Genomic DNA, 25,917 nt, shown 5'->3' on the forward strand with positions numbered 1-25,917 from the left:
TTCACTTGTGACTAGTTTTCCCCCCAATAGCAACAACATACTTCCTCCCCCACCTCTGTAATTCCTGCACCTGTGTCCTCAGACTGTGGTCACCCACCTTTGCCTCTTTGTGTGACTGGCTCTGGGGGTTCTGGTCACCCCACACATGGATGCCACTAGCAGGTGAGGGAGGAAGGCGGCAACAGGAGGGAAATAAATTCACTAGGCCAAATCCATCCCTGGTGGAATACCAGGGAAGTCACTGAAGTTACTCCTGGAATGAATTTAGCCCAAGAAGTTAAATTAGGAAAGTAGAGCAGAAGGCTGATGAAAGAATGGACTGATGACAGGAATAAGAGGAGACAGAACAAGAATGAGGCACGGGAGCTGTATACTAAACCTGCAGGGCACATGGGGACAGCACTGGCAAATGGCAACAGACTATTTGTGCTTGGTTTATGAAAAAATAGAACACAGAGGCAATACTTCAGCTGGTGTAAACTGGCCAAACTTCACTGAACTCCCTGGAGCTATGTCAGTTTACACCAGCTGTGGATCTGGCCTTGAAAGTCTCTCTCAAATGTGGCTCCAAAAGTTGGTGGGCCAGGCTGAACTCCAACGTGGACAAACTGTGGTTAACAGGACACACCTCTGCTCCATGCTGCTGTGGCTATGTCTGCTTCCTCTCACTAATATGTCTGGTGTGCTGGGAGTAATGTCAGATGCACCAGGAGAGCAGATATGAATTCCCTCCCTTGTGCAGGGGTCTGCTGTTGACCTGCCGCCACATCCTGCATGGGAAAATGAGAAGTCAGGGGCACTAGACAGTCAGCATTACAGTGCTGTGGTTAAGGGTCAGAGATTGTGTGCATGGCTCATAGAAGAGCAGAAGCTTATGTGCTTGCAGAGATATCATAGCGCAGGGGGTCAAATTCACTGTGTGGAAAGGGCTAGATTACCTTTTAAATGATGGTCTATAGGCCACCTTTGGACAACATACTGCCCTCCACCCACAGCAGCTCTCCTCATCGGGATGGGGGTGGGGAATGATGGGTGCCTATATAAGACACAGCCCTGAATATTGGGACTGTCCCTATAAAACGGGGACAGCTGGTCATGCTAAATGGGAGGAGGAGGGGAGCCTGGGTACCACAGGAGTGTCTGGAAGAGTAATGGAAAAGTTGAGGGGCAACGGGAAGGCAGCGGCATGGAATTCAGTGGGAGGGGCAGGTAAAGCAAAAAGAGGGAATGCGGGAGGGAGAGGCAGTGGGTGCATAGGGTAAAGTGGGTTTGTTGCTCTTCTGCGTTAAGAAGTTGTGCTGGGATGTCCTGTGAGTTACTGTATGGAACAATCTATCCACTCAGCCTAAGCCTGGTGATGGGGAATGGTTTCTAAGAGGCTCCTGATTGAACAGAGCAGGAAGAATCCTCCTCTGCTGCCTGCTGCTGCTCTCTCATTTAACTCTGAAGTGCCCAGTGTGACAAGAGCAGAGTGTGGAATCGCTGCCCCACCAGCAGGCTTTCCTGCCTGTTCCTGGCTCAGCGCCTCCTGGTGCCCCCCTTCCCCTTCTCTAGTGTTTCCTGCCCGCCTGCCTGTGCTCCCTACCAGGCCCTGGCCTGGTGCTAGCTGCCTGCCCGTGTTGCCCTCAGTTTTGGTCTTACAGTTTAGAAGAATACGAATCACCTGGAGGGCACAAGTTTCTGTAATTTCCCTCTCAGCCTTTTGGGAGTCAGACTGGGCTGGCTCAGAGTTGCTGGACAAGCTGGTATCTCCCTCTCTCTCTCTCTGGTTTTTTGTTCTGGAATCTCAGCTTTCATTTAAAAAAGAGAATTATTTAGCCCTTACGGTTGCAAAGATAACACGGAAAATGGGAATCAGCTGTAACCAATACCATTTATTAGCCTGAGTTTGCACACAACCTGAAACGACAGCTGGAGAGCTGAGAACCGCCATATAAATGCCAAAATTGTTACTTACTTCACAGCTGATCAAAGGATGTAACAAAGGAGAAGCACAATTTTCTTTTACGGATGTGTACAGCGCACTCTGTCTCAGTGACAGCTCACTTTGGCACAAGTAGGCAGCACTTGGGAGAGTAACGCCATTTATCTCCCCCCCCCCCAACATCTATCTTGCAGGCAAGAAGGAACAGAGGCCAGGGGTCCATTCCAGCCTCACCCAGAAAAACCGAGCGCAGTAGTGCTCAGTTGCGTTACTCAACCTCCGCCAACTGGGCTCAGGTCTAGGTGACCCAGCAATGTACATATGATCACGGCACATTTGCACAGATAATGACATCTCATTTGAATGTCCCAGGGGGATGGAGGTTGGCTAGTGGGGGCACAGCCTGGCAGGGTACCAGTTAGGGTTGCCAATTTTGGTTGGATGTATTCCTGGAGGTTTCATCACATGACATAACCTTCAATTAATTCCTGGAGACTCCAGGACAACCCTGGAGGGTTGGCAACCCTAGTACCAGTGTGGGGAGTGTTTCCAGTTTGAGGGCTGCACTCTCCCGTCAGCAGAAGGTGCTGCCGCTTACTCTTCCCTCCTAAGCTCCCACTGCCCTGGTTTTAGGCTCAGATACCCCGGTGATGGGCGCCCCACAAGAACCCAAACAGACGGGCAGAGAAGCCAGCCTTTTTTGATTACAAGGCATTAGCTAGCAGCAGTGCGGCTGCTCCCAGCCCTTCCCGCACTGAGGGGGAGCCGCGGGCTGCGCCCCTCCGTAGGCCCAGCTCTGTGCCCCACCCCTGGCCAGGGCGGGGATGCCTCTGGGGGACCCGGCCACCTTCGCTCCACTAGCCAGCTGCTGGGGGCGGGGCCTGCCTCCGGACTGCCTCTCCCTCACCCGCACAGCCACGCCCCCGGGCGGGCAGCGGCCCCGCCCCCCCCGAGCGGTGTCCCCCAGGCCGCGCTCCCCCCTCGCAGCTGCAAGGGGCGTGTCGCTGGGAAGGAGGGAGGGAGGGAGGCGGGGCCGCGCCCGGGGCTGGTACAGTCCCCGCTCGGCTCTGCCCGCTCGCACTCATCCCAGCACCCAAGGCCGCTGGAGCTCGGGCTGCTGCGCTCCGCCCTCGCTCGATCCGACGCCGGCCGGGGCTTTCCGTGCGCTCTGCTCCGGGGAGCCGCTCGCTATGAACGCAGCCCGGGCCCTGCTCTCCGCCGTGTTCCTCATCAGCTTCCTGTGGGATTTACCCGGTTTCCAGCTGGCTTCCATCGGCTCCTCCACCCAGGGCCCGAGGAGCCGCCGAGAGGCGAAGGTGGCCAGGTCCCCCAGAGGCATCCCCGCCCTGGCCAGCCACCAGCCGCGGCTGCCGCGGGAGGCGCAGCCGGGGGGCAAAGCGCGGCAGCGAGCGGAGCCCCACGAGTACATGCTGTCTCTGTACAGGACCTACTCCATAGCGGAGAAACTGGGGATCAATGCCAGCTTTTTTCAGTCATCGAAATCCGCCAATACTATCACTAGTTTTGTAGACAGGGGACGAGGTAAGTTCAAAGAGCCGCATCCCTCTACCCACCCGAAACTGCCGCCGCCGGGTACCCGTGTGCGTAGAAGGGAGCCTGCGCCTTGAGCCCAAATCCCGAGTAAGCCCTTCAGAGCGCTCTTAATACAGCCACGCGTTTGTAGATCATTTATTTGCCAGGCTGCGTTTCTCTGCAGCCGATCTCTGGAGAATATTTGATTTGGATTTTTCTGTAAAAAGGAGCGAAAGATCGGGAAGGTGGATCTTATTCTAAATAGTGGATTTTTTTTTTTTTTTTAGTAGCAAAAAGATTAGCAACTCCATCCGGATTGCAGTGACCACGGGTTTACATGAGTGAGGCATGCACGATCGCTCCTGAATTCACAAGAGATATTTTAAAAAGATACAAGCGCTCTCGAGTGTAAACGCAATCTTAAAAACTGCTCTTCTTTTTATGTCCTTCTTGCAAAGAAAGGATCACTCTTATCGCTTCAACGGTAAGGCAAATAGAAAGTTCAAACCGACCGAGGGCAAAGCTTTACTGCTTAAAGCTGCTCTAGCTTATCAGGGTTGCTTTTATCAAGATTGCCTGCAACAAGCCCAGCTCCGTTTGAAATCACTCGGAGTAGGAAGCGGCTTTTAACTGGGCTCTTCTAAAGCAGTGCCGGCTAGTTCATGGACGCTGCCCTTCAAGTCCAGGAAAGTCTTATAGCAGAGCGTTCGCTGATAGGCGCAAAACTCTTTGCGGGGAGCCAGCTCAGGATTGAAAGGTGCTTTGATTTGCTCCTGCTTTTATTTGGGCCCGATCCTGCTTCCATTAAAGCCCGCGGGGGAAACCCTCGTGGATTTCAGTGGATGCAGGATCTGCACTTCCTCGCTCTTTTGCTTTGTGTTTTGTTTTGCCCGGGCATCAGCTGTTCTCTCCCGGTGTTGTAAACCTCGTCCGCCGCACCAGGTTAACGTGACAAATGCCGATAGAACCTTAGCGAGCCATACGGGCAGCCTGAGACCGCCTTGTTCTCGATCACTTATGTCACCCCCTCCTCCCCCTACAGCTGTGTGCCGGGGGGAAAGATCCACCCCAGATCTTCAGCCCTTTTCGCATTTAAAGGTTGTTGAACTGCCTCTCCCACTGATTCTTTGCCAGCTCTTATACTGGGGAAGGTGAAGTTGAGGATGCTTTGGGACTGGGACAGAGAGTGTAAAAACATTTTGTTACCTGGGCTTGTGATCTATTAATGACAGAGGAATTAAATAGTTCTTAAGGAGGGTTGTAAATTCCTTCCCTTCCCCCCTAACTATTTAGGACCCCCCCACCCCGCCAACCTGCACACTACAACCTGCCTGCAGCTCTGACCCTATAGAAAGAGCAAGCTGCTCTTTCAGCTGGGTCAGGGGGTTCATTAGCTGTTGAAAGCCCTGAAAAGCAAATTACCTTCCGATATTTGATGATTTTTCGGACAAAGCTCAGCTTTAAAAAGCCACATGGCTCCTTTGTAGTTATATGAGCTGGTTATTCAGTCCCCAGCTTCAATCAAAACCAAAAAGCAGCTGAGACTTGTTTGCCCCCGAAGCTCTTCTTGTCTGCTCTGCGGAGGGACATCCTTTATCTCCTACCTGAGCTGTTCCTCCAAGTCCAAGCGCCTTGCTTCACACGCTACTCTTGAGCCAGGGGTCCACACAGCCAAGAGGTCCTGGGACAATAGGCGGTAATGTTCGAGGCAGTTTGTTTTCATATGGTCAAAGAAGAAAAGTGTGGGGAGGGTTAACGGCAAATGTGTTTTCAAACTCTACATTTTCTCCTTTTATGCCCCTTATATTTGGCCCCGTAGAGTTAATTTGAAAAGCGTCGCTCGTCCGAAGTCGTCTGCTCACTCTGAAATCGCTTTGAGGAATAGGATGCGTGGGATGAGCTTTGAACGATTTTGGACGCGGAGTAAAACGCCAGTGAAGGCGTAGTGCTTTTTGGTGCTTGCTTGTTTTGTAACTACTCCCTCTCGGGGGTGTGTGTGTGTGTGTCAGAAACTCCCGTAGGTCCCGGATAGGGTTTCTAGGAAGACAGAAACCGAGAGCTAGTTTTGGTTCCCGGTTGTGTCTATTTTTTTAAGTTGCTTTCTGAAATTAAGATTTCTTTCCCCGCCATAACAATTACCCCACTGCCTACTGCCAGCTTGTTTGCAGAGCCCTGAAAGCCGCATAAAAACACCCCTTTCAAGATCATCTTATTCTTGATCACCAGAGGAAAGACAGTTAATTTAACAAATTTAGCTCATCTTGCTGCATGGAGGATTCTACTCCGTGGGGAAGTGATTTGCGAACAGAAGTCCCGGTTTGATGAAGGAAAAGCCTCACTTTCCCTCATTGATTTTGATTTGATGTGTCACAGGCTGTGACCTTGTGCTGGACCTTCTATGGGTTGCTTAGCATCAAGCCGCTGATTGGAGTATTTCAACTCAGTGATCTAATTGAGTGTTCATGTCATAACATATCAAATATTGTCTAGTCTCCCATAATGAAGTGGACCAGCCAATGGCACATCACCAAAAACTTCAAGAGAACTTCCGTTCCTCTGAAGTGGTAGCTTTTTTACTGCCCACCTCCCTGTGGGCTCCTCGCCCAGTTAATTGCCGAGCTGGAGTTGTGCGGCTGCTGAACAGTCCCTGCTCAGAAAAGTTTCTGTCAATTCATTTACAGACAATATAGCCCCCCAATTGACCCAATTAGATAGGCTGCTATTTACCTAACTAGGAATTCTGGAGGAGACAGTGGTAGCCATACCTTGTCTGCCCACATGACCTTGTTAATTGCAGGGGTTCATAAGGATAACAATTGGGGCGGAGTGTAGAGAATCCTTTGGCCACATAAAGAAATTCGGTTCCCAGACCTGTTCTCTGGGAGGAGAATTTCAAGAAGAGTTAACAGGAGTAAGAGACTTTCTTATTGGATGATTTGCAATTACTCGTGTGTGTGTGTGTCTCCTTGGGTGAATGCATGGAATTGCAGCCAAAGAACATAGCCTCTGATCTGTCCACTGCACACCCAAAATAGTGCACCGGTATCTTCTCAGTAACGAGTTAAGAAGTGGAGAGCGGTTAAATCGAAGCTCCAAATACTATCCCTTCTGGCGTTGCTTTCTTCCTTCCCCTAAACGAGTGAGATCGCTTTCGGGGCAGTTGGATAGGGGAAGAAGCCGCGCTAGCCTGTATTAGTCTCAAGCGTTAAAAATAATTCAGAAAGGGAGCAATAGGCTGTGATTCCCCCCGCCTCATTTTGCCACCCCACCCCGCTTGTTACGGTCGCAAGATCACACAGGACCTAGCTGAATGTAGGAAAATTACTGTTGGCACATGAAGTAACTCATTAAAACGCAGATGGTGCTCTCTGGCCTCAGGACCCCCAGCATTGGAGCGCCACAGTAAAGCAGGACAATTAGGAAGGAGAACTAGGCAGGAGAAAAGTAAGAGAAGGAGGGAGCTGCGAGAGAGAGAGAGAGAAATCAACAAGGAAACTGGCAAAGAGGAAGAAATGCAGAATGGTTCACATACAGAGGCAGTGTCAGGGAGAGCTTCTTTCCAAGCAATAACGAGGGGACAGGGGAAGGGGGCAGGCAATTGGCCCTTAGGTTAATGTCAGATTTCCCTTTTGGATGCAAAGTTTCTACGTCGGTTCCAAACAAGAGAGGATCCTTATTACATTGGAGGAGTTTTTCCACAACAAACACAGTAAGATCTGAATATTATTGCCGGATTTGAAAGAGATGCAGACCGTCTCCTTCCCTCCAGTTTGTGTTGCACGGGCAAGATAGTTCATTAAGAAGTTTACAGGAATCTGATTGTAATTTTGTGTTGTTTCCCTTTTATGTTGTGGGGCGGGGGGAGGGAAATCCACGTGCAAAATCTGAAAATGTCCCGGCTGTTCATGTGGCAGAAGAAAAGGAATGTAAATCCCACTTGAAGTTCATTTTGTGCTGCATGTTTATGCAAAACAGCGGGTTTCTGGGTGGACCTAGGGCTGCAATGCAGTGTGATCAGTGTAGAGCCTTTGCCCAGGCAATGTTGTCGTTGGCAAAAGGAAAATGAAATATAAGCAGGGAAGTATTTTAATGGGGAAGGAGGGAATTCACAACTGTTAATTATTTGGTGACCTTGTATTCGATTTGTCTGAGCCCCTTATAAAAACACTAATGCAGACCAGACGGCCAAAGTGAGGGAGCCTGCAGAAGGTTCCAATCTGCGCTTTATTTCCCTGGTAAGAGCCTTGGAAAGAGTGGAGGGACTGGCGGTGGGAGAAGGTTGGAAGGCGGTGTGCTTGCAGTACCCTCCACCACTGGGGTGGGGGACATCTTGTCTCTTTGTTAACCACAAGGGACAGAAAGGTCTCGAAAGAGATCCTGCGACTAGCCACGAGCGAGAGAAAGGAACTAGATTTGGGGCTAGAAGGTGGGGGAGGCTTTTCTGTTCCCGGGGATGGAGTGGGGGCAGCCACAATTCCTCTTGTCACATTCTCTTTGGGCGATGTGGTTTTTCTTCTGTCAGTCCTGGGAACTGAGCTGGGAGATGTTGGGACGGTAGCTGGGAGGGAAGAAGTGGGAGGGTACAGAAAAGTTATAGAATAGTCGCAAAGCAATTGCCACAGAACACTCCCTTGTTTGTTGTGTCTTTTTTGAACAAGACACCGGCCTTTTGCAGCAGTAATCCAGCTGTATCTGTAAAGATCACTCCATCTACTCTTGATACTGGCTAGGCGTTTTTAATTTAGGTGAAGCAAAACAACCAACTTGCATTCGGATCTATAAATCCTCCATTAGCCATCCATTTCATCGGGCAACAAACAAAACCGTTTACCACCTCATTCTGTTGATCTTAGTCGCTACCTCATAAAAAGGCACGGGTACATCTTAAATGCTACACAGTCTCTTTAAAGCCCTATGCAGTGTGCAGTAATCAGCCAGTGCAAACTGAAAATCAAGGAGTCCAAATACCTAAAGTAATTCCAAATGCTTATTTTGGACCCGATTCCACAATCTTTACCCCTCCCTCCCGCCCGCCCCCCCCCCAACCCTTCCCTTGTTTCCTACGGGACAGATTTGCCCTGGTAAGAACTGTAGGATCGAGCTCTTTGTTTTCAGAATTGTTATTGCTGTTTAGAAAGCTCCCATCTTTTTCTTGCCCTCTTCCCCAGAATGTTGTGCAAAACTAGGGTCACAGCAAAATGCCATAGGATCCTGCGATGAAATATGAACTGATCAGGGAGATCGAGAACGAAATCTTACCATCCACACACGCCTGCCCGCCTCTTAGACTGTTTACACGTACACGAGTCCTTTAGAATTCCGAGTCTCCTCATGCAACGCTCAAACTAGATTCGGAATGCAACATATTTGTTTGCCACTGGCGAACTAAGAGCAAGAGTAGCCGCAGCGGTGGGGTTGTAAGGGGACGTTAATCAGGCGATCTGCCGCATCGCGTTCATTACTTTCGTCATTACTTCTTAATCCTAAAAAAAAAAAAAAAGAGAAAGAGAGAGAGAGAAAAGACGATGTGGAAACGCTTGTTTCCTCGCATGCCCTGCTGTGGCGTTTTGCAACAAACTAGCAATAGGTTCTGGAGCTAGTCAGCCTCGCCAATAGGGAACTCCGATTGTTCCCTGGCCACAGGACTAAAAGATGGTCTCCAAACTATAGGGGGACATTTTATTTTTTTACTAACTGGTAGGCTAAAGAATGGGCAGAAATTTAAGCCCCGAATTTGCTGAAATGAGTGCTGGTCTTTATCACACATACATTTCTCGTCTCGTTTTTCTACTCTTCTGTATCTCTAGCTTCAGAAATAATCCAAGAGCTGTAAAACAAATAATTTTGGGACAGGAATATTTTAGGATTTGGGGGGCTATTTAAATTAATATTTAGGTAAGAAAATAATTCAGACTAACGTAGGGAGGGACCACACTTAACTTGCTCTGAGAGTGAAGCCATTTCGCTTTAGCATGCATCCTACTCTTCTACGAAGCAGTGAGGGCGATTTTAACTTTGTTAAATGTGTTATATAAAAGGGCACTAACACCCATGCTAAACTCCCTTTGGATTTGTCTTGCATAAGGACTGTATTATCCAGTCCAGTTTGATAGGGCTATAACTTCAGATTGGTGGCTAGAGTACATTTGTCTGTTTTGTCACTTTGTTGAAGTTTGTTCATGGGATTAAAGAGAAAACGAGAGAGAGAGAGCGAGCAAGGAAGAGGCTGGTGATAAACCCAGAACAGAATTGCCATAGCAGAGGGAGACAGCTAAAATGTAAGATTTAGTATTCGGTATTTTCAGGCATAGATTCAGTGAAGAAAATGATCAAGAAAATAAATGCACGCTAGCTGTGGGCATTTTGACTGTAAAATATGCACTAAATAATCACCCTGAGTTCGTTCACTTTTTGGCAGGATGAGGAACAGATTCTAGGAAGGTGTGGTCTTTCCCAGTTACCTGATAGTGAGCGAATGAAACGTTTAAACCTAGTCACACAGTGCAATAAAAAGCCAGTGCAAGGCGCTCAGAGATGTGGAATTCAAACTGGAGAAATGCCACACATGGAGAGCTAGCCTCTTTACTCTATAGCCCACATCATGCATAGAAAGTACTACCTGTCAGTGTTGTTACTGTGCAGACAATGTGTAGGCAGCCTGTCATGATTACTGAGGATATATGTTTTAACTTTCAGATTATTGTTGAACGAGAGTCTTTAAACGGTCTTTAAACTGCAAATGTGCTTTTGCTTTGAGTTTAAATATGGCTTGAAAGAGAATTGGGAAAGAGAAAATTCTTCTTGAATGTGGTTTTGGTATAATTTGTAGTGATGTAAAGTTAAGATTTGAGCCCTAATGAATTGGCGGGAAGCCCAGTACCTGATTTGCCATGAAAAGGGAAACTTTGTGTAGCCTTCATTAATCCCAGCCTTTCCTCGGAGTTCAGGTCTGCCTGCTAGAAAGTGAACTCGGGAAGCAGGAGTCGTTTAACACAGGGAGTTAAAGGAAACATCCCGTGCAAATAATTAATTTAACCCTAGAGATGGTAAAAACCACCACAACCACAAAGTAAAGGAAATGTACATAACAGGAGGGCTCCTAGGAGGGAACCCTTCCAGCTCCAGCTCAGATGGCATTTCTCCCACAGACTCTTCTGTTAAAGCAGTGACATGAAGGTGTCCCACGCAAAATTCCGCAAGGCAAAACACGATCAGCATATTCGTTTCCCGGGACACGCTTGAAAGGGCAGGGTCTACATCAGGCTGTTTCTTTTCCCCACCAGTGCCACGTGCTTGAATCCAGATAGATCCGTCTCCCACCGCAATATTTTAGCTTCACATAGACAACTAACAAAAAGGACATTCGAAAGAATAATATAACACTCAGGTGTACGCACATTTAAATTCCAAACACCAGGGTACCTGGAGGCTGACTTCTCCCTATGGTATTTTCTGTAATTCCGTGTTTCCAACAGCCACTTGTGTGCTTTAGCAATACAGTACATTTGTTGAGCTCTGGAAATAGGTTAGCAATAAGCTGAGAGGGGGCAGATTTTGAATGTGTTGTCTGAGGACACAGATTCCACCCTAGCCATGTCTTTGATTTCAAGGTAAATAATGAAGCAAAGCCCATAAACACCGTAAGACCCTACCACAAAGGGTGAGCGAGAGCAAGGGGTGTTTTCACCGTTACTGTGCTCTTTGCACGGTAAAACGGAAAACAAATGGACTGAAAGTTTCTAAAAAAGGATCCGTCTTTCTCAGATTTCTAGAATTTTTTATGCCCCCCCCCCACACACATCGCACTCTTCCCTCGCTCCTCTGGTTTTCCCACCCTCTTGATTGTTTGCATTGGGAGCAAGCCAATATGGTTTAGGATTATGTCTTCATCTGTAATTATTAGGTTACAAGAGTGAGCAAACAACGTTTATCTGATCGGATTCAAAGCTGCCTATTTGAAATAACCAGTGCCCTGGCCCCTTTGACGGAATAAGGAGAACTGGCAATTTTATCAGTTGATGAAAAGCTTTCTGACTGAACAATTTCTGGACCTCAGGTAGTGCCGAGATGTGGCCGTCCTTTGACATCTTCTTACCCACCTGGTACATTTCCTCTCCCTTTCTGACGTGCCTGTCCCATGTGACATGAAGCCAGTTCAGACTCAAATATAGTTAGAGGAGCAACAGATTTGTTCTTGTTTGAAACCCACACGTCCGAGATCGTCCTACCCGTGGCTGGAAGAGTTGAGTGATCTCCTTAACCGCAGGAATAAGCACAGAGCGTTCGGACAATTTACAACCCTCAAGTTGCCGTTTTCAACCCTAAAACCTCACATGGGATCTCGCATTTTCCTCCCCACTACTGCTCAGTGCGTATAGCTGCCATTTAAAAGTACACTTGACATTTGCCCCTTGATGGCATAAATCTCCACGCCACATTCCGGAGCCACTAAATGTCCAGCCCTGCTGATAGAAATCTGAGACACTTTGCTTTCACTTGTCCTCACGTGGGAAAAGGGAGACTTGGCCCACTCCCCCCTTTCAAACCTCTCTCAGGCGATCCCCACAATTCTCTTTGCGGAGCTCAGTTGAAAAATGTGCCTGCAACCCTCCCCCCACCCCCGTCCAGCTGAAAGCTACAGCCCCATAGAAAGGGGTTAGTTCTATGGAGCAGGTGACTGCCCGTGCGTTTCCCCTTCTCCCACCTTCTAGCAGGGTGACCGGAGAGCACTACACCTTCCGGTAGATCTCCGCCTGGTAACAGGTCCCGGGAAGGGGCGTGGGGGGGGGGATACCTCTATTTCAGGACCGGGTTCTCCGCCTGCCACCAGCCTGCTGGGGTGGGACACGTGCTGACAAGCTGTGAGTGGGAAGCGGGGAGCTAGGCTCAAGATTTTAGGGCTCTGAAGGGACTCTGAGAACTGGTAAACCTGGGATCACAGTACTCTGGGGACCCCAGGGTCGAGGAATCTGGAACCAAACAGATCCAGACACCTAGACTCAAAGGTCCCAGTGGGCTGGGCTCCTGACACATCTGGGCTTCAGCTGCAATTCCCCGGAAGAGAAAAAGTGGAGGCCATCTCCTTTGAGATCAAACACAAGACCCCCGCCCCTCAAGCAGGACTAGAGAGACCCAGCTTTCCCCTGGCCCTGAAGACCAGGGGCAGAGGGTTGGTCGCCTGGTAAGCAGGGGTTGGGAAGGTGTTGGCGTGTGCCAGACAGACATGGGGAAGAAGATCTGCAGCCTCTCTGATCCCAGCAGACCCAGCAGCACTGCGTGAGCGCCCACGGGCGAATAAATGGAGCTCCTACTTTCCTAGTCCTGCCTCGGACACTATTCAGCTCCCGGGCCGCTCACAGAGCGCAGGGTCAGCGGCCAACGCTGCGTTTAACCTGGCCCCCTAGGAGGAGCGAGCTATTCAAAAGCCCATAGCTCTGATCACCCTGCCACCCCCTGCCCCATGTGAATGTTGGTTTACAAAATAATGAATAAGAGAATAATGAAGGAATGGGGCTGCCGCTGAGCTTGCCCTACGCGCCTTAGGTTCTAGACAGCCATTTACGAGAAGGATCAACTACGCTTTCAAATTGCACCGAGGAAAATAATGTAGCCCTGGCTCTGGCTGCAGCATGAATTTAGGGCTCTGGATAGTGAAAGTGAAATGTGACGAAGCAAGCAGGGCATTGTTCGAATCATCCACATTCTTGCTGTTGGAATGTCCATCTTTTCCTGAAACTTACCCCGCATCTCAGACCCATGCTCAGCACATAAAGTGGAGGAAAAACTCGTGAAGCTGACACACAGTCCTGGCTGGGTGAGTGTTGTCTGAGAGCTTCACTTTCTTGAATTATTCACCCCATCCTGAAGTCCTTGTGCACTCCGAACCCTCGCCCGAAGTCAACAGAGGAGATTTGGGTGTATTAGGAACGAGGGAGGGGGGAAGGGGTGTGTGGATCAGGCCCAGTGTGAAAAACAACAGAGAGACAAATGAAACCATAAAGAACTATGGCCCCATTCCGAATTGTTTCTGAAGCACAAGCCGGGCGGACACAACACATTTTGCCTTGTTCCAGCTGGAGGGCTGATAAAACACGTGTAAACATTGCCGTGATAGGCCGAATCCTGCTCACTTCTCTCAATGGAGCGCTCCCAACAGCACTTTAAGGTCATTAGAATGAAGCTAGGCAGCACTTGCTATATTTCACTTTTATTTTAAACAGATTGTTTTAACAGCTGTCGTTGTCACCTTGTTTTTGTAGGCTCTATGGTTGTTAATAAATGTGTAATTCCCACTGAAGTAGGTTTGTATCTCCGTCGGGGCTGTGTCTGGGTATCCCTGAGCTGCTGCTCTTCAGAAGACCCAACTGCAGTTTGAATTAATTAGTTCTAGTTAATCTTCATTATGGAAAAGGAATATTCCTTCCTCGGTTGAAACTAGGTTACAGGAGTCTCACTTGGAGGTTTTGTAGGCCTCATTCCAAATTCCCTGGTGCTCTTCTTTATGAAGAACTCTGGCCACCCGCTTGAAATTAATCAGCAATGGGATTTCACTTTTAAAAGGCGCTGGTCCGATTTCTACTGAAGTCAAGGGGAGATTTGCCCGTGATCTCAGTGGCAGCGGGCTAGAATCCCAAGTGCTTTACCCAGGATTAATCCATCTTCATACAATCATTTTGTCATCTGCTTTGGTAAAATCATTCCACCTATTTTATTTTAAACGAATTAACCCTTTGCTGTCTTAATTATCTTTTATCTTCCTCACACAAGGAAATGTATAATTGATTTCCAGGACCGATCTATGTTTATCAATGACTCACATAAACATTTCTAGGGAAAGAAAACCTATTTTTGCCTTCCCCCCGGGAAAACATAACCCTGCCCTGAATAAAGGTGGAAAGCTCCTCAGAAACATTTTCTAGAGGGATGGAAACCTGGTAAAAGTGTACTTCGCTACAGCCACCCAGACGGGCTTCCACCGGGTCCCTAAACTCTTCCCAGGGGTTTGTTAGGAAACCCTGGTTCTGCGCAGGGTTGCAGAGAGGGCTCTGTTAGGAAAGAGCCGCGATCTCTCGAGGAATATTTCCTGGGCACTGTGTCCCGGTTAGGCAATGCGATTCCAGCTGAATTTCACACAGTACCTATTGGCTGCATTTTTGGGGAAAAAAAGCAGCCAATGGAGAGTGACTTTTGAGTTCCTGTATGTCAAGCCATATTGATTTTTACATCGATTTGGCAAGTCTGGAGGTCTTGGATTCCATAAATCATCCGGCTGTTCCCCCACGCCTCAGCTGGCTCCCCCGTCCCAGACTTTTCAGCTGGACCTTCGGTTGTGAAATACACTGATTAGAAATAGCAATGACCTCTGAAATCAACAAATAACAGGGATTGTATATTTCTTTAGTCTCCATTTCTACCTCTGGTGCAAGCTGAGCTTGGAAATGCTGCGAGGGGCTGCTGAACGCTGGCTCCAATGACACTTTTACTATTGAAATATACACAAACTTTACTAGCTTCTGGGGAGACCCAGGGGCTTTGGGAATTTTTGTATTTGCTGGGTTGTAAACATTTTATTGGAAAGCAGCTCGGGGGAATCTGGTTTGCTTTTCGTGCTGTACTTCGTACACAAATGTGTCAAAAAAGAAGTCCAGGTTTCTCTCTCGGAGCGGAATAAAATAGCCCCCTCCCCTCCCCCGCCGGACTCTAGCCGCAGAGGACAGCAGGGCTGACGGGGTGAGGAAATGTCCCTGGAGCGCGGGCTGTCAGAACACGCCCGGTCCCGGGAGCCAGTGTGGACGCGGAGCGAGGCGATTCTCGCTGTGTGCCGATCCTGCCACTAAACCACGGGCTCCCTTTTAGAGACACCCAGTGCCCACAGTGGAAACACGCTAGGGCCAGCGACTCATCTAACCCCCCGCAGCGACCCTGCCATGGAAGGAGAAGCCCCGCGGAGAGTCGCCGGCACCGGTCCTCTCCCTTCCCCGGGAGAGGGCGCCTGGCTCTCGGGGCCGGGCCGGGGCCGGGGCCGGGGGGCGGTTTCGGGGCAGGCGGGGCCGCTGGAGGAGTGAGCCCAGGCTGCCTGCCCTGTCTCCCCGCGGCCGCGGGAAGGTCCCCCGGCGTGAAACTGACTGTAATTATGTGTTATCTTGCAGACGATCTCTCGCCCGCCCCGCTCAGGAGACAGAAGTATTTGTTTGATGTATCGACCCTCTCAGACAAAGAAGAGCTGGTGGGAGCGGAGCTGCGGCTCTTTCGCAAAGCCCCCGGCCACCGCCTCCCCCAGCCCCCGCCGGGCCTGTCCTCCATGCAGCTCTTCCCCTGCCTCTCCCCCCGGCTCCTGGACGCCCGGACGCTGGACCCGCGGGAGGCTCCCCCGGCCGGCTGGGAAGTGTTTGACGTGTGGCAGGGGCTGCAGCAGCAGCGGCCCTGGAAGCAGCTCTGCCTGGAGCTGCGGGCCCCGGGGGGCCGGGGGCAGCAGCCGCGGGCGGACCTCCGGGGCCTGGGCTTCGGGCGGCGAGGCCGGGCGCAGCAGGAGAAGGCCCTGCTGGTGGTGTTCACCAGGTCCCCGCGCAAGAACCTGTTCGCCGAGCTGCGCGAGGAGCGGGGCTCGCCGCGGGAGGAGCCGGGCTCGCCGCGGCGCGTGCCGCAGGAGACCCAGCAGCAGTTCAAGACGCGGCGGAAGAGGCGGACCGCCTTCGCCAGCCGCCATGGCAAAAGGCATGGCAAGAAGTCCCGGCTCAGGTGCAGCAAAAAGCCCCTGCACGTGAACTTTAAGGAGCTGGGCTGGGACGACTGGATTATCGCCCCGCTGGAGTACGAAGCCTACCACTGCGAAGGGGTGTGCGACTTCCCGCTGAGATCCCACCTGGAGCCCACCAACCACGCCATCATCCAGACCCTCATGAACTCCATGGACCCCAGCTCCACGCCCCCCAGCTGCTGCGTGCCCACCAAGCTGACCCCCATCAGCATCCTCTACATAGACGCGGGCAACAACGTGGTGTACAAGCAGTACGAAGACATGGTGGTGGAGTCCTGCGGTTGCAGGTAGCAGGCTGCTTTGCCGGTCTCCCCGGGGGAGATCGAGGCGGGTTGGAGCTATAAATGAACTCAAAGGACAGGAGAGGGCTGGTCGAGTCTGAGGTCCCGGAAACTTCACCTATTGGACGGGACGGGAGGGGAATTCTCACATGTTGGGTGCTCCTGGAAAACAGTCAAGGATCTGAGGCGCGTCTGCATCGGCCGGCGTGATCTGCATACTTGATAGGCTTGAATGGGTGAGGAATAGTTTGTGTATCCGTCTCCTCTGTATCCCTGCTCTCGACACATTGGAAACCAGCGTTAAAACCAGCCACCAACCAACCCCTTCCTCTGGCGAAGCTCCACAGTACAGAGGAGAACGTGGGCTTTAACTGCCCTCTCCGTGCCTGACCCAGCCAGCCCCAGGGACCCCTCACCCAACAAGCTGGGGCTGCTCAGTTTTCAGGAGAAAGCTGGCACTGAGTAGCCCACCTGCCAGATCCTGCTTTGCACACAAGGAGGTTCAAGCCCACCCCTTCCTTCAAAGAACTGGGTGGAAGTGGAGGCAGGAAAGTGGGAGGGGGCGGAAAGAGGGGGACACTTTTGCAAAAGCTTTCTTCAGATCTGATGGGAACCAGCGCTCTCCAGATCCGGTTGTGGGAGTCAAGTCTGGAGAGAGAAGGATTATTTTGCTGCGCCTTCTCCGTTGATGTTTCTCCCCAGTGTATACAAGATGCAGCGACAGGCACCTGTTCAAACTGAGCCCGTTTAAGATTAAGGGAAAGCAACAGGCACGACTCTTTTCGTGGGTTGGCATGGGGGGAGTAATGGAATTAGCAAGCAGAGGAGGCAAAAAAAAAAAAAAGTTCCCAATAAAGTTTTGGTTCCAAGGACTTTCCCCTTAGAATTATCTGATGATCTATATCTGCTTTAAGGGTAAAGGCAATTTACCAAGTATAAAAACAATCAAAGCCAGAGAGCAGAATGACTCCTGCCTCTGAAGTTTCCCTAAGAAGGGTTATTTCGTTTCTGCCCTCTCTCTTTCACATTCCTGCAAAATTACCAGCCAGAAATAGCCTACGGCCCCCTCCCCCAAAAACATTGTTCCAGATTGTAATTACCAGTTCGGTTATATTTTAAGGCTTAGTAATGAAAAACTGTGAAAAGAGCAAAGTGTTACAGAAAACACAAATGGGAGTGATTTGGAATGGAAGCTCCTTTAAATTTTAAGAAAAAGCATGAAACTATTCAATTAACAAATTCCGTATCAACCTGCAACAGTATTATATGGAAATATGGTGCTGGAAAAAGCATTTTAAAGATTTTTGTTTCCTTCCCACCTTTAGTCTGAAAAACGGCTTTACCCAAGGAAAGTGCACTTCTCAGCATGCCTAACCCTTTTTGGTTTTATTTTTAACTTGTATGTTTACAGGTTTAGACGTCCCCCACGGAATTCTAGTGCTGTTAGCTTATCTGGTTTCACAAAGCTTCAAACAGGTGAAAAAAGAGGATGAGAATAATAATAATAATAATAATTAATTAATAATATAAAACGCTAATAATAATAAAAAGACTCGACCAGGAGCAATAATTTAAAATGCACATTTTGCTTTGGATGCACTTGTTGTTCATATTAAAGCTGTAAATATTTGTTTATTTAAACAGACTGAAAAGTGCAAAATGGAGGTGAACAACATGCATTTCTTTTTTAAATGTACAAAACATTATATGCACTCAAAATGTTATAATTTCTAATATTTTTTAAAGTTTATATTTGAGTTGTACAGAGTTAAGCATTAATCAAATATTTCATTCTTCCTTAAAGATATCATTTCCTTAAAATATTATTGCAAGATTTAAATTCTGTGTTAATAATGGAGATTTTTTTTTACTGTCTACCTCACTATAATACAAGTATTTACAACTCTAAAATTATCTGAGGTAAATTAATATTCAGAGCATTTTTACAGTACACTTTTACTGGACGATACTACAACTATTACTGTATTATTAAACTTTTTTTTTCTCAAAAAGTCAGCTTGCTTTTATATGTTCTCTTGTTTGGTTAAGTAATAACAAATTCCTCTCAAACATTGGCTGCAATTCTAAAATGATGTAGTGTTAAGTTCCAATAAACACCACTTAAAATATAATATTCAAAGCCATTCTTCCTACTTGAAACCCTTCTGTATTCTCATAAGAGTTTTACTTTTACCTTTAATATACATTGTTGGTATTATTATGAGAGAAGCTACATTCTGATTTTATATAACTTTAATGTAACTGGAAGAATGCATTACATGGAAAGATTCAGACGAACATTTGTAAATATCATCTGTATTGGACACATTTCTATACACTGTATTATGATGAGAAGCATAAGTACTGGATGTTTTATAAATGATATTTATTTTTGATGCAATGGGTAAAATATTTATTAAATTTTTTCCTGGTTATCTCTTAGATAATGAAGAGCTATTCACTGAGTAACTGTTTCAATAAGAGAAAAATTCCAATCTCTTATTATGACATGGTGTTCAGACAACAGCAGTAGCCCACTGTGCATTTAGCATGATTCCTTTCAAAGAAAACTTAAATCTGTATGCACAGGAGTTGAAAGAACTTCTCACCTTGTAGAAACTGTGAAATGTATTTGCAAACAAGGTTCTTTTCATGGAAGGAGGCATTTCTATCTGATCACAGGACCTACTCCACAGATTTTACTCAGGCAAACTTGCATTCATTTGGAAACGTGCTTGAATAAAAGATTGCAGGATTGGGCCCATAGTTTTTGACACCAGTAGGGTAGAAGCCCAATAGAAGAGTCCTGCTGTTGTAATATGCTTTCATCTCAAGAGAATATTAATGTTTAATGTTTAAACATGCTTCCTGCTAATATTAGATTCAGAAATAGCATCCTTAATATGAGAGGTTAGTTTCAAAATACAGTTCACTGATTGTATATGGCAAGAGGTGGAGGTGTTCCTTCCCCTGTGAACTTTGATTGCTGCTTTGAGCTAAATTACTACAGTTTTCTTTTAAGAGTGTTTTACTGTGGATCAGTCTTCTACTATAGGCTTGAAGGAAGGCAAAGTGGAAAAAAAAATCTGTATCTTAAATGGATATAACAGTGTCTGTACCCAAAAAGGAGCAAGGAATAGGACACCATGAACTGGAAATGACTATTGTATGCAAACCTGAAATTCTACAAAAAGAGCACATTCCAGAAGTTTTTAAATGATGAGTTATTTCTCTTTCAATTGTTATTGTCTAATTAGCAAACAAAATAGCAGCTGTACAGACACTTATTGTTCCAACTAAAAAAATACAGTATACTTTTCAATGCTAATCATCTTAACCTCTTTATTATAAGAAGGATTTTGCTTATAGTATTACCCTTTATATAAAGTATTTAGGTGCAACTTAATTGTAAACATGCATGCTGCATTTTTTGGAATGTCTCAGAAATGACATTGTGGAGGCTGGTTAGAAGTAATAGAATAATTATTGAGAACCTTATCACCCTATCCTAAATCCCCCCTCCACCTCCACTTTTTCATTCTTTTTATGCATCTGTTTTGGATGCTGTAGTTCATTTGACATGTTCTGGGCACATTTTGGCAAGTCCCCTATTGCCAATAAACCGCATTTCTGCTTATTTCCTTTTTTAGTTCTGCAGTGTCCCTTTAATATTGTGTGAAATTGAGAAGGCAAAGAGGGGAGGTGCAAAAATACAGCAAGGCTGACAGATTTTCATTCTCCCCTCCTCTCCTCCTTCTAAAAAAAAAAGCATTAACTAGTGAGCTGGACAGAGATTGTTGGTGGATGTTTTCTGGGCTCTTTAACATGAATCCTGAAAGCCCTTAGTACAGAGAAAATGAACCCTAATGCGATAATTGAATGGAAGTATATCTCTGAGTGCTGCCAAAGGACTTTCTTTCCTATATTCAACTCCCCATGTTCAAAAGCATAGTTAGAAGGAGACAATGACCAGCAGGACAGTGGGGTGGGAGGAGGTATTGTTTCATATTCTCTGTGTATATATAAAGTCTGCTGCAGTTTCCACGGTATGCATCCGATGAAGTGAGCTGTAGCTCACGAAAGCTCATGCTCAAATAAATTGGTTAGTCTCTAAGGTGCCACAAGTACTCCTTTTCTTTTTGCGAATACAGACTAACACGGCTGTTACTCTGAAACCAATGATTTCTTTATTACATTTCTGGCCAGAAGAGGGAGCAGGATCTATTAGGCTGTGGAAACAGTTACTAGCAAATGTTAGACAACTCTTCAAACACTGATTGTATAATAGCATTGTAAAAAAATGAAACTCCTTTCATTCTTAGCTATGTAACAGAGCATTTAAACCTGAGGTATTTATATAATAGAAGTGTACAGAGGCTTAAACACGTGGAGGATCACACTCTTAAACCTTGCAAAACACTTTCTTGCCTTACAAGGGATGATTCTCATTTTAGATCCAGTTTTATCTCCCTCCCACACAGACCTGCTGGGAATTCATTTTTATTGTTGGAAGTGGTTTACATCAGAAAAGCTGGATCAAGATATTAAGCCTGTAGGCAATAGGCCCAATTTTTCTCTTCCTTATGCTTATACCAGTTAGGTATAAGTCTATTGAAAGCAGTGGAATAGTTGAGTTTTACACTGATGTAACTGAGATCAGAACTAGGCCAAATGTTATTTAGGCTATCAAATTGACCACAGGTAGTGTGAAATTTCGCATTTATTATTATTAGTAATTAGTATTTTATTGTATTATTATTATGCCTCTCATTTTGTGTCTTAAAAGCCCATTTGAGGCCTCAGGAGTTTGAGAGGTTTGAATAACCTACATTTATACTTGGGGATTAATGGTACAGAACTTAGGCAACACAAAGTGGATTTCAATAAAGTCTAATTTATTTAATTGCACATAGGCCCTGGTGCTGTGGTATAGTGATAAGAAGATAAGCATGTTGTGTGGAATATACTCATTTATTGTAGGAGTCTCTCATTAATATTGTATTTCCAAATATCTGTGGTCCCTATTTCTTTATAATGTAAAAGCAATTATAAGCACTAATACACTCCAACTGTTCTTTTACTATGAGGGAGGAGATTTGGCACCACACCTCCCCCTCCCCTGCCTCCATCCTTGGCCCCTCTGTCAGATGACAGAGGGAACAGCTGGTCTGCACCCTTCCCTGATCAATTTGATAGGTTCATTTAAAATATGTCATTCTTTTAGCATACAATATTGCTAGGGTGACCAGATAGCAAGAGTGAAAAATGGGGAGCCTTTATTTTCAGGGGTGGGGGTAGAGTTGCCTACGTAAGACAAAGCCCCTAATATCAGGACAGTCATGATAATATCGGGATGTCTGCTCACCCTAAATATTGCCTGAGTGTTGGAAATGGTTCTCCCAAGTACTTTAATTTGTATGATGAAAACACATTCCCTGGAAGCAGGACATCTAAAAACAGTTTGGGGAGCTTTTATCCAGCTCAGCTTCCTAGACAGATATCCTAAAAGCTGTTTCCACACTTTTATTGGGCTAGCTACAGATTCCGTGACCTCTGACCCTAGGTCATGAAAGGACCCTGAGGAGCATTTTCACCCTGCAAAACCAGTCTCTGAGCAGTTAATTAAGAATCCATCATTTTTTAGTCTCTGAGGAATTTCAGTATGTTTAGTCTTACAGAAAAAATACTAAAACAAAAGAAGGGAGAGGAATGATTGTGGTTTAGGCTCTGGGTGGAAACTCGGGATATTTGGTTTCCGTTCTCAGCTCTGGTTTCAATTTCCAGCTGTATGTGACCTTGGTCAAATCACATAGGGCTAGATTTTTAAAGTTCTTAAGGCACCTAAAGGTGCAGCTAGGCACCTAGTGACATTGATTGCAATGGGAGTTCAGTGCAGAGGTCTTTTGACAATTCCATAGGCACCTGTTTGCATCATTAGGCCCTAAAGACCTTAAACTCTCCCTGTCTCACTTCCCCGTCTGTAAAATGGGGATAACAGTACTTCCTTTCATCTATTTAGCTATTAAGCACTTCAGGGCAAGGATTCTTTGTACTGCACAATACAGCCCTGATTTTAGATTGGGTCTCTTGGTGCCACCACAGTACAAATGATATTATGCTGGTCTGATGACTTTTAATGAAGCCTCCAGACTTTGATCTTTTGCTGACATTGATATCAAGTAGCTAATGAGTTACAAAACTAATAATCCAAGCCTGGCAGTGAATATGCTATGCAGGACCCTGTTTGTTTGCTGCAGCTGATTCTACAGATATGGTACATCTGTGATACTTTTCAAAGTAGTGTACATTTTTTTTCTGGTATGAATGATTATAAATTAATTGGTTCAGTTGTTTTATTTATTATTTGTACTGTGTTAGTGCCCACATACTCCTGGTGAAATTGGGGCCCTATTGTGATAGGCAATGTACAAACACATAGGAAAACATGGTCCCTGCTTACAACCTGTAGTCCAGATCCTGCAAACTCTGTGTGGATCATGTCACAGATTTGTTTCAGTATAGCCCTCGGAACAGCACTGAATTGAATTTGCGTTGTTTATTAATGAATTCATTCACAAATCCCTTTGTTTCATTACCAGACCAGCTCCAGTATCAGGTATGTCATGGCCACTTAAATGTTACATCCCCTGTTCTGTTTTGGTGTAAAGTAAGTTAACATTGTCAGCTAGAACTGGAATTCTTTAAAATATCTTCCTATTACATCTTGGCAATATCTAACACAAAGAAGATTCAAAATTATGTTCATTAATAAGGACTGACATTTTATTACCCCAGTTAAGTACTGTTCAGTCATTGTCCTTCTCATTCTTTTAGACCAGGGTCCCCCTGCCCTCCTAACCGAGATGTACCTGAACTCTGCCAAAGTGTGTGGTCTGCTGCAAAACAATGAAAGCAAAGTTATCACTGACATAACAGGCTGTAGAGCTGAGTAACATAAAGCAGATCTGGCTGCAATGTTTTGGAAGGGAGTGAGAAAAGAAAGCGGAGGTGTTTAGCATTCAGGGCCTTTGGAAGTATAGCTGACTTTTGATTTGACTTCCAACTCCCCCCTAAAGAGAAATGAGCTTCCTTGGAGAAGGTTAATGCCATTAGGAGATAAAACAGGTGTGGTCAGTATGTGGCTTGTAGAGTTGCTCTGAACAATTTGAAAATTTGGAAATTTTAATGAAGAACAACAAAAAAATTTCAGCAGTTTTTTAAACGGCATTCCCCCCAACCCACTATTAACCAGTCCTAGTGGTTAGTCTATTAAAGTGGTTGCAGAGGAACCATCTTTATGGCATATGAAAGCTTGCTGACCTTTTCCGTATTGCTCAGTAGTACAGTATTAAGAATTGCTGAAACGTTTATCCTTCTTGTATTGATCAAGTGTTGCACTGTCCTCTCAACAGCAGGCTTCTACCATGCTTAAAAGAGTTACAGTACCAGGAGCAAAATCTGAACAATGTGCTGTTACACACCATGATTTTTACAGTTTTGTATCTGTTTATACACCCATCTCTTTGTCCAACTCTCTTCACTCCTCGGATATTATCATGAGTTTGAGCATGGAAATCTGCTTTATCTGTGTATCCTAATGTCAACATAAGGTTTCACTTGTCATTGATTACGAACCTCTCAGACTGTATTACAGCAAGTCTTCCCATGGTATATAGGCATATCAGTTCTTACCCATTATACCTAGAGATTTCTTGTTTTGTGTGCAGCTGTGCAAAAATTCACTTTCAAAGTTCATTGCTTGGTGCAGCATCAAGTTCTGTGCTGATGGGATAAAATATGATGTAATGAAATAGGATATGGTATGATGCAAAGGCCATAATTCAAAGGTAACCACATTTCTCCAACTGGATACCTGCCATCAATTTTGAAAGCCAAGTGTCTGGTCTGAATGCTGGTAGACTTCTAGAATAGGGAGAGGATGTAAGAGGCAGGTGATTTCTGGTGTTTAGAATTACTTAATGATTAAGCATAGCTCATTGTTCTCACAGTACTGTTCAAAATTAAGCACCCCTTTGGCATCAACTGTAGGACACAAGGAGAAAAGCCTTTGCTGTTAATGCTATACCCTAAAACACACGTTCACAGCTCAAACAGATCGTGCGCTGAGTGTGCTGTAAGCTAAAGCAAAGTCTTCGGGCTGGTGATCACAGCTCTTGTATCTGCTGCTGATAGCAGAAAAGAAGAGCTGATTGCTGAAGGGACAGATTGTGCCTGCAGCATAGCCCGCTCTTGGGGGCAGACTGGCGGGTCTCAGCGAAGCAGGATGTCTCCCAGAGCTCCTCAAGACCTGGGGGAAGGCATAAACTGACTTGTTCAGCATACACCTCCCCTGCCCTCTGACTCTGCTGGCTGGTCTAGGGGAAGAGCACAGAGCCATGCTCCACCTGCGGCCCAGCCCGTTTGGGATGCTGTGCTATCTTTGGGGAGCATTTGGGTAGCCGCCCAGTGCCGTTCTGAGTGTAGGAGCTGCGATCTTGGCTGGCTCTTAGATGGGCCATGTCAGGTGGGGGAGGCTGCTTACTGCCATCCCTGCACTGTGCCTGTATGGGCCCCTCATGAACAGGAGAGATATCCCAACAAGAAAGTGGTCTCCTTTAGATGTGAGCTGTTATGTGCCTTAGGCTGTATTAATCATCATCCTATGACTTATGCCAGTCAGAGATAGGCTGTGCATGAGATTTCTTCTATGGGTTCTTCTATGGGTTGCTAAATACCTCGTGGTCAGACTCATGAGTAACTCCCTTCTTCTGACTGCTTTGAAATAATAAAACAATTGTAAGGTGCTGACATAATGTGATCCATGTCTTTCCATACCCTCACCGTCACCTGCCAGATGACCTCCTCTTTCCTCCCCCAAATTACAAAGTTGCTCCACTCCAGCCAAAGGGCAGCTGCTACATTGCTCAGCCCATGTCAGTTTCCCCTTCTACTCCCTCCCCTTGCTCTTGCTTCCATATTGTATTAATACTAAACTTCTCTTCCTGGCCTTCAAAGCTCTGGACAGCTCCTGCCCTGCCTGCATCTTGCATATTGTTTCTTACTGCATTCTCCTTTGCTCTGCCAATGACATCAGCCTTCTCAACCTCTTTATTTCCTCTCCCACTCCCAGTTTTGTGCCTTTCTTCATACTAACCTCACGCATAGACTGACCCTTCATTCCCCATGCGCCAGTCCCAACATCTCTCTTCATTCAAATCACTACTAAAAATGCGTTTTGTTCAAGAGGCCAGACAACATTAGCCCATGTCAATCAGATTCCTCCCCCACAGCATCACGCTGGGAAAATGATGGAGATGATAAAAAAATCATAACCTCACAAGTTAAAAGGACATGGTTTCCCAATGCACTTTGTCTTTTCAGTATCTGTGGTTTTAGCTAGAACTGGTCAAAATGTCTTACTT

General features: G+C 46.4%; 1 protein-coding gene across 1 annotated transcript; it reads left to right on the plus strand.

Moving 5' to 3' along the window:
• Nucleotides 1-3,033: 3,033 nt before the first annotated feature.
• GDF6 (growth differentiation factor 6) lies at nt 3,034-17,978 on the plus strand. The gene is made up of 2 exons (XM_073329363.1): nt 3,034-3,466; nt 15,607-17,978. Exons 1-2 carry the CDS (start codon nt 3,115-3,117, stop codon nt 16,503-16,505), a joined length of 1,251 nt encoding a protein of 416 aa, XP_073185464.1. The 5' UTR covers nt 3,034-3,114; the 3' UTR covers nt 16,506-17,978.
• Nucleotides 17,979-25,917: the final 7,939 nt, after the last annotated feature.

Source organism: Lepidochelys kempii, chromosome 2 (genome assembly GCF_965140285.1).
Source record: "Lepidochelys kempii isolate rLepKem1 chromosome 2, rLepKem1.hap1, whole genome shotgun sequence".
Lineage (NCBI taxonomy): Eukaryota > Metazoa > Chordata > Testudines > Cheloniidae > Lepidochelys > Lepidochelys kempii.

What these genes read in the sequence shown, in the direction of transcription:
- GDF6 (XM_073329363.1), top strand. Translation starts at nt 3,115, where the DNA reads ATGAACGCAGCCCGGGCCCTGCTCTCCGCCGTGTTCCTCATCAGCTTC. An exon ending in TTTTGTAGACAGGGGACGAG is followed by an intron (nt 3,467 to 15,606) that starts GTAAGTTCAAAG and finishes GTTATCTTGCAG; the next exon opens with ACGATCTCTCGCCCGCCCCG.